At 41.5% G+C, this 9,203-nt stretch overlaps 1 protein-coding gene across 1 annotated transcript in view; it reads right to left on the reverse strand.

Annotated features, from left to right (window-relative positions):
- The window catches only part of NOX3 (NADPH oxidase 3), an 82,385-nt gene that overhangs the window by 52,587 nt on the left and 20,595 nt on the right, over positions 1–9,203 (reverse strand). Inside the window, exons 6-7 of the mRNA XM_006868449.1 lie at positions 8,658–8,839; positions 5,045–5,174 (exon numbers count right to left, since the gene is read on the reverse strand). Of these exons, the coding sequence (XP_006868511.1) occupies positions 5,045–5,174; positions 8,658–8,839 (312 nt within the window). The remainder of the gene's footprint in view (positions 1–5,044; positions 5,175–8,657; positions 8,840–9,203) is intronic.

Here is a 9,203-nt window from a genome sequence, read left to right on the forward strand (position 1 = left end):
AAGTTCTACTCTGAATTATGGTTCAGAATGGACTCAGTGGCAGTGGGCTTGGTGTGGTTCTGGTAGTTACATCTAATATCAAACAATCCTTGGAGGCATATGGTACAATCTTTATTTTACTGAAGAGAAGGCCTGGGTTCAGCAAGATCAAACCACTTTGTCTACAGTCATAAAGATATAAAGGTCTAAAGATTTGAACAAAGATCTGCCTGGAAACTAAGTCTGACTTACTTCTAGAATACGAGACTGCCTTTTCTCAAGAGTAACAACATTTCTTTCTATACAACAGAAATTGCTACAAACACTTGTTTTACAAAAAAATTAAGAGACCCATAACTCATTGGATGTTGGGATGTTAATGGCAGTACAGTAGACTTCCAGAAGAGCAAATAAATCCCTGTTGGAAGAAGTACAACCAGAATTTTCCTTAGAAGCCAGGACAGCAAGACTTTGTCTCTTACACTTCTTTGGACATGTTCTCAAGAGGGACCAGTCCCTGGAGAAGGACATTATGCTTCTCCATAAGGTAAAGTGGAAGGCCAGTGAAAAAGAGGGAGACCCCCAATGAGATGGATTGGCACAGAGGGAGCAACAACGGGCTCAAGTGTAACAATAATTGTGAAGATGGCGCAGAACTGGGCTGTGTTTCGTTCTATTGTGCACAGGTTCGCTATGAATTGGAACTGATTTGACAGCATCTAACAAGAACAATTGTTCTTGGTCAACAAATGTATATATATGCTTTTGGAATAGCTATGACTTTCTTAGAAAGATCAAGTCCCTGAGCAGAGCAATAGGTTAAGTGTTTAACTACCAAAAAGTTGGCAGTTTGAATCCACCCAGAGGTTCCTAGGAGGAAAGATCTAGCAATCTACTTCTGAGAAATCAGTCACTGAGAACCCTAGGGAGAACAGTTTTAGACTGACACACAGGAAGTCGTCATGAGTTAAAGTCAACTCAACTGCAGTGGGTTTTGGTTGTTGACTAAGGAGTTCTGGTGTGGCTTTATGGGTTAATGCGCTGGACTGCTAAACTGGGTTGAATTGCAAGGTTGATGGTTCAAGCTCACCAGTCGCTCCTCAGAAACCCAGGGTCGCTATGGGTTGGATTCAACTCGACAGCACTTAACAACAACAACATGGAGACAAAACAAGATTCCAGCAAAGCTGGGAATAGAACTCAAGTCATATCATGTTATTGTGTTGTTAAGTGCTGTTGAGTCAGTTCCCACTTGTAGCGACCTTGTAGAGGGTTTCTGAGGCTTTTTAAACCTTTGTGGGAGCAGAAAGACCATCTTTCTCCCATGGAGTGGCAGGTGGGCTTGAATCGCTGTCCTTGTGGTGTGAAGTCCAGTGCTTATCTTATGGAACCCCAGGACACCCCAAGGCTTATCACCTTTCTGAATTCCTTCCTTTGGGTTCTAAATGCATCAAACCTTTCTTCTTGTATCCAGTCTTGGGAGCAGAAAGGATGTCTCATTCTTTATGTACATTCAGATATTCAGTAAAGATGCACTGATTCCAATTCACTGTCCTATGCTCTCATTACTCTCCTCCTTGCTTTCCCGACCATCTCTCCCACTGGCAGGTCACATACCCTTCAGCCTTATTTTTACAGTTGGTTAGTTATCTTTTGTTTTCTTGTTTATATTTCTGAATCTCCTTACATGCTGTTTCTTCTCACCTTCATTCACCCCTCAGCTTCTTTCTCAGACCCTTCTATTTTTATGCAGGAACTAGATTTATGCATGAACTCAAAGCAATTTGACCCACTTCTTCTGCCTTCCTAAGGGCTGAGCAGTGTGTTCAGCATAGCAGAGAGACGAAAACTTCTGTCTACTCATGCAGTGGGTAAGGCAGTGATGATTAGAGTGGGGAAAAGGCAGGCGGTGTAGACATGGGGCTGAGCCAAGGCAATGTGCTCTTAGGTCTCTTAGGCCTGAATGAGCCAGAGAGAGTCTTCAGAATTGCTTTGGCTATTTACAGAAATGATAACATAATGCAATTCTTTTTATGTGGGCTAAGAGAGTTATTTTGCAAACACACTTGTATTGTCTTTGGGTATTTCTACAAATCATCTTCCATGTCCTTTTCAGAATCATTTGGGGTGTCACACATCTCATTTTGGTGGTGTCAAATCAGTCATGGTCTCTGGCTTCTCCATGCTGATTAAATGGAATGGGTAACTGTTCTTTACTCGTTGCTCAGGGATTATAATGTAAGGCAGTAATTCAACTATAAGAGCTCTAACTCAACTCTCGTTTACATACGGTTCCAGTTGTATTACTCTGATGCTTCTGGAGACCCTGGACGTTAAGTGTGAGGGAGAGACATGGCAAGAGGTGAATACTAAGAGATTATCCTAACGGTGACCAACAGGATACACAAGGGCAAGAAGACAAGAAGCAGGAGAGCACATGGCCAACTTAAATGTGGACTGGTCTTAGGACACCTGGCTCTAGTCTTGGGACTACCATCCTTTACTCTGTGTCCATAGACAAACTCCATGGTCTTTCACTTTCAAATTTTCTCTTTTGTAAAGTGAGAGAGTTGGAGAACATTATTATTTTGGTACCTTAAACCAATAAAACAAACCCAATGACACCAAGTCTTTTCCAGCTCACAGGGTCTACGAGGCTGCAAATCTTTTCAGGAGCAGAGAGCCTCATCATTCTCCTGAGGAGCAGCTTGTGGTTTGAACTGCCAACCTTGCAGTTAGCAGCCCAATGAGCCTGTGGGGCTTCTCTTGTTGTTATTAAGTGCCATTGAGTTGGTTCTGACTCATAGCGACCTTCTATAGGGTTTCCAAGGAGCGGCTGGTGAGTTTGAACTGCCAATCTTGTGGTTCAAACTGGCCTTGAGGTCAGGTATTTATCTTACAGCACCACACCAGGACTCCTTGCTCTCCTAAATGCTTTAACTTTACTCACAAACATAAATAAAATGTTTGAGGGGGATGACCTTAAGCTGACAAAAGGGGTTGAGGAGGAAGCCAGAGAGACCTTAGAATTAGGAGCCCTGCTCTCTTGATGTGTTGTTCTGTAATTCTCATTGTGAAACAAGGGAAGGAAAATGGAAAACACCTTGACCTCAACTTCCTTATCTTCTAAATTAAGGGGCAGAACCATTCTGTATCTAAGGTCCTTTCATGCTAAAATACTCCCAATAGATTCTTAACCATTATTTTTTGTTTTTCAAAAATGCTAGGGGAAAAACAAAATCACTGTACAGTGAACATTTTATGATGGAAATAAAAGCTATGTTGATTTTAAAGCAGTGGTCACAAAAGTTGTTTCTTTCACTTTTTCTTCTGTTTTTTCATTGCTACCAGAAAATAAGAACATGCAGGTTTTAATTTGATTTTATGTATACATTTATGAATGGTCTCTTTTTCTTGACAATATGTTCTCTAGGGACCAGGTGCACATCCTGACTCTTGTACGGCACCGAAAACATAATTGCCATGTTGTGAAAGTTCACAGAAAGATCTCCTTTCCCTCTGTCTTGCTAACATTGTTCCCTAATAATTAATATGTATTAGCCTTATCATTATTCTTTGTTGATCTTGAAATAAGACACTTCTTTGTCCAATATGGACCAGGCATCATTTGAGAATGATAGCATGAGGTCTCCTTGGAACTTGGAGTCTTGAAAGATTTTTAGTCTGGGTTAAGAAGGGAGAATGGGAAAATGCAGGCAGAGGAAGATGGCAAGATGTATTGGCTTCTTTGATCATTTGAGTGTCTATGAGGAGAAACATCCTCTGTCATAGCCTGGTGAGGGGCCCACCACTGAAGGTAGATGGATAAAGGCACCAAGAAGATGCAGAGAGCAAGAGATGGAACCATATACAATTGAAGTGGTGTTGTGCAGCCTGGTGTGGAACCTTTCAGTGTCCTTGGGCGCCTTTCTGATTCAGCGTCCATGTGACATCAAATAGAATATTGTACCGCTCAGCCAAGGGCTAACTGCACAGCCCACACAAGTTTCCAATCAGGGTCCATTAAGGATAATGGGAAAGAGTGACTACATGAGTTTGGGTGTGCAAGGAGGTGTCGCAAGGGCCAGAGAGGTGGGCAGGTTCCTCCATTTTAATGATAATGAATATTAGCATCCGTTGCCAGGAGCAGGCTCTGGTCTGTATTCATGAGGTGTGGGAGAGTATTGATTTTTTTCTTTCTTTCTTTTTTTTTTTTTTTTGTGGAGGCACTGTAGCTGAAAATTTCAGAGCAGGCTTCATCAGCCTCATTAATATGCAGGCTGGGTAGTGGCTACTGATAGTTTAGTTTAAGATAGAGACAATCTATACTGGCCATTAAAAGAATCACTGTCTAATGGGTACATTTATTCCATTTCTCTCCTCCTTGCAGTTTTTACCCTTAAAACCCAGGGCTGAATTTAATATATTTGAGAATTTAAGAAAGCCAATCACCTAGATTCTTCAAATGTCGGTTACTGAGTAAAAGAAGCTGAAAAGAGAAAAACAGCTGGCAGAGAGAGAAAACATTCCCTGAGAGTTGGCACCCTACATTCAGACTCCTCGTCTCCTAAAGTATAAGAAAATAAATTTCTGTTCATTAAAGTCACTCCCTTGGGGCACTTCTGTTATAGCTGCTCTTGCTCTTTGCTTCACGTTAGTATGAGAAGAGATGGAAGAAATGGGTGGGTGACTCCTCAGGACAGAGAAGGCAGGTAGACAGAGGGTCAGGGAGCCCATGAGGCTGAAAGAGCAGAGGCGGTAAGCCCAACAGTGTCCCAGCTCCTCCAAAGACGTGACTGTGTTTCAGTGGTATGATGTCCCTTCAGATCGGATGCCCACATTTTAATGTAACTATAAGAATCCATTTCAGAACTGAACAGCATGCTTTTGGCAGTCAACCTCTTTTTAAATGATCCATAACTCGATTTCTCCATTAGCACGCTTAATAAAGAGTTGGCTCTATCTGGTGGTGACATAGGCTGTTCTTTATTCAAGTATATAAAAGCTCTAGTCACTTTAGCTTTGGGGGCAGCTATATTTTAAAAGGTCCTGGGTTCATTCTTACCGAAGGTTCCTTGCCAGAAAATTGAGGCAGGGGGCACTGGGCAGCCATCTGCCATTCTGCATAACGATCCCTGCAGAATGTAGCGTTGTGCTGTGTTAGACTCTCCGGAGTTTGGCCTCGAACGATCCGGCTTGGCATTAAAAAAAAAAAAAAAAAAAGACAAACATACCAAAATTTAAACTTTATTCTGTGCAGCTTGGTGACACCACAGATATATTCCAGAGAAGACCCTAGAGTAACACTTAGACTGTCTTAGAACCTGGCTGGTATTCACTTCTCTGAGCATCTTTCAAAATAGACATTCAAGGAGCTCCTGATCTCTTTGAAGATCACAGAAAAGAAGCACCTCTCTGTAGTATGCTCTGCTAAATGGAAAGTGTCTATATTAGAGAATTCATAATGAAGGGAAATTGTTTGAACACATCCTTTTGTAGACTGTTGAATTTAATTAGGTGACATCTCGTCCTGATTGCTGATTTGGGCTAATTGCCTAACTTTGTTCTATTTGAATTCTTTTGCAGATTTATTTAACTTCTCCCCTTGTTGGTTTGTTTCTGAGCCCTTAGAAGTTTTCCAGTAAAGAAGTCAGAAGAAGTACCATGGATAATAGTGTATTTCCCCCCTGTGACCCTCAGCAGGCTTAGTGTTTTGACAAGGTTAAAGTAGAACAAAATGAAGTATGTCTTCAAGACTGTACCAATAGATTTGAGAGAGAAAGTGGAAGCTGGTCTTCATGGATGAAGTGTTGGGTCGAGAGTCCTCTAATCTTGTTAAATCATTTTAACCTCAGTCATTGCACTGCTGGCCTCTGAGAAGTTGCTTTGGAGCATGTTCCTTGGTTGATTCATTGGTCATGGAGGGTGTTGCACAGAATGTTTGGATTGTGTTATCTGGGAATAGTTCACTTCCTAGATGCTATGAATTAAATACATGAATTGATTCTGAGAAGGATGGTGTTCATAGTCTGGAAACTTTAACATCACAAAGCTCCTCTTCTGGGGTAGGCTGAGAGTAACACATCCCTGTTTTTTTTTTTGTAGAGCCTGGGAGGACAGGGCAATGATGTCCTTGGGAAAAGCCTGGAATTGACATCCTGGGTTATTTCCCAGTTTATGTTATGGAAGTCATTCAACTTTGATAACATCCCTCTGAGTTATATGGGCAAAACTCTCTATAAATCTCCAATGAACAAATGATGTCCTGACATGAGAAGGGTGAATAAGAAATGGAAATCAGAGGACATGAGCTCCCTAGATATCCATGTCTTCTTTTTTGGACAACATTCCTTGTATCATCTTTAAGAAACCTCCAACCATTCCACACATGCACTATCTTTTTAAATTTAAAAAATTGGTATGCTTTCATCTATGCCATCCCATAATAGGAAGATTAGTGGGCTTTAACACATCCCAATAATCCTACTTTTACTTGGTACTTTGCATAGAATTTGCAAATTACTTTCCTTGTAAACAGTAGCTGTAGAATACTTCAAGCTGAGAAGATTAAATGAGGCCCTTATCCCCAAACAAGCCTTTCAACTAGGCTAAAATGACTAAAAATGTTCATTTTATGAAATGTTATTTGGATTAAAAAAAAAAAAATCTCCAAGGAAAAACTGCCAATTGATATGCTCTTGTGCTTCTACAACAAGGAGTGCTGGAGAGATGGACTGAGAGGGATGTTGCCTGCCTTCTGTTTGTGACGAGGACCTTGAGACATGCACAGATGATGAGGGCTCCATGGACCACAAAGGTTAGCCAGCTCCGCATCTGAGAAGACTCCTCAGTAGAGAGTAGAGCTTACAATCTCTGAGGTAGAACACATTGGGACTACACACACCACCCTTCTGTAGACATAGATACAGAAAGAAAGGGTCAAGAGCTCACTGCAAATCCTTGTAAACTGAAAGAGAATAGATGCTACAGGCTAGAGAACAGCATACAATTCAACATTCACTGTTGAGGTTACTGAGGGTTAACAAGGCGATGGACAATCTTGAAGGGTAAAATATCCCCATTTGGCAATCCTTCCTTCTACAATGCTTGTGTGTCAAGCAAGCTGGTGGGGGCAGCAGAAGTGTGCCTGCCTTCTAGATGTGGAGGGCTGAGATGCAAAGAACATTTAGCACAGGAAGACCGGAAGAGGCAGTTGACTTGCTGAGGCGAGAATCCTGAAGAGTGTCTGGAAGGTCTTCTTGGGACTCACAATCGCCATGTTACATGCAACTTCCTGATCATGCAGTGCTTACTCCTTGAAGAGCCCACCACTAGTACCAGGACTGCCTCTTCCCAGTGCTCTGATGGTGAGAGGGTGGGAGGACCCAATTGGGGAGCTGGGACTCTGCTGGTGAAGGAATAGCTGCTGTCTAGCCTAGCAGGACATCTACAACACAACCAGACCACATTCTTGCAAGTTCTGAGGAATCTTTAATTTACAACAGAAAAGATCCATCCTTCAAGGGATTGTTAGGGTCATAGGTTTGGTAGTCTGAAAACCCTCATCCTGGGCTCTGCCTTGAGTGAGTCTTGAGTGAGTCACTTAACTCTCTGGACATGTGCTTCCTCTTTATGAAGTGAGGATAACAGCTCCAGCTCTCCTTTACAGAACTGCTCTCAGGCTCAGGTTGGTCATGCTTTGAAATTTGTAAAACAGAAAGAAAAAGTGCCAATGTATGACTTGATTAACATGGGGCAACGTGGCTCATGGACAGCAATTTGTTAGCTGATTCAGGGCCATTTTGATAAAAGTTAGAGCTCAAAATATTGTATTTGAGGGTTCTTTACTTTAGGAGGAGTCTCTAGGTGGAGCATACCGTCATGTTCGAGGCTGCTAATTCAGAGGCTGAAGGTTTGAGTCAACTTGGGGAAGGTGGTCTACTTCTGAAATATCAGCCATTGAAAACGCTATGGATTACACTTCTGACACACGTGAGGGTGCCATGACTGGACTCAACTCAGTGGCAACTGGTATCAGGAAAGCTCGGGTGCCACCCTAGTTTCCTGATGAAAGGAATATCAGAATCTGACAGACTTCGAGTGTTTGAACACCATTTTATGGAATGTCTGAGAAAAACTAGAAAAATTCTTGAAGTCATCTGATCCAGCCTTCCATGATGGGGAAACATCCAACCTTCCATGATGGGGAATGAGAAGGGCTCACCCACAAACATGTTGGTGACTAGTGACCCCTTTCTCACATTGTCTCCTCCATAACCCTGATTTTCCTAGATGATGGTTCTGGTTAAATAGCAGTGAATTTTGGTGTTGAAAATAGACATGTGACAAATCTCAGATAAATTGAATTGTAGAAGCAGGTAGTGAATGAAACACAGATCTATTGTCATCCAACTTTCATTAGAATTCCCGAATCTTCTAAACAGACCACAACTCATCAACAAAGTCAGCTAGGAAAAATAAACTTAACACCTCAACACTAAATAACTTATTTTCAGTGTTACTAAAAAGAATTAAAAAAAAGTGAATGTGCTTTTCCACACATTATATGTGTCCCTTAGTTACCATATCTCATACAACTTCCTCAGAAAGACCTTCAAGGATGACGTTGAGGTTCAGAGAGATAAGAATATTATCAACTGTGCATGGTATGAACTTACCCTGTTCCATGGACAGCAAGACCGATGAAGAAGAAGATGAAAACGTGGTGTGTATACCAGAACAACTCATAGGAGACTTGTCTGATGAACTCAGTTGAAGAAGTTAGGATCAAGATTAAAGCCAGAGAGAGGACCAGTCCAGTGATCCCTGCTACTGTTGTCAGTAACTCAGCAGTTATATTCTAAATTGAATATAACAAACCAAACCAAAAAATGAATGCCATGCCATTAAGATCTTAGTTCTATTTTTCCATTTTAAGGTAAATACTTGTGAGTCCAACCAGGGAGCAATTTGAAATGTTTTTGTAGAAATAATTTTAGCCTTAATAAGGAATGAGTGTCTTTCTCCTTCTCTGTTTCTTCATCTTATCCTGGACTCATATTAAATCCAAACAACAACAACAAAAACAAACCATTGCTGTCAAGTTGATTCCTCATGTGTGCTTCACATGGTGACCTCATGTGTGCTTCACATGGTGACCTCATGTGTGCTTCACAGGGTGACCCCATGTGTGCTTCACAGGGTGACCTCATGTGTGCTTCACA

This window comes from Chrysochloris asiatica, unplaced genomic scaffold, assembly GCF_000296735.1.
Source record: "Chrysochloris asiatica unplaced genomic scaffold, ChrAsi1.0 scaffold00117, whole genome shotgun sequence".
Classification (NCBI taxonomy): Eukaryota; Metazoa; Chordata; class Mammalia; order Afrosoricida; family Chrysochloridae; genus Chrysochloris; species Chrysochloris asiatica.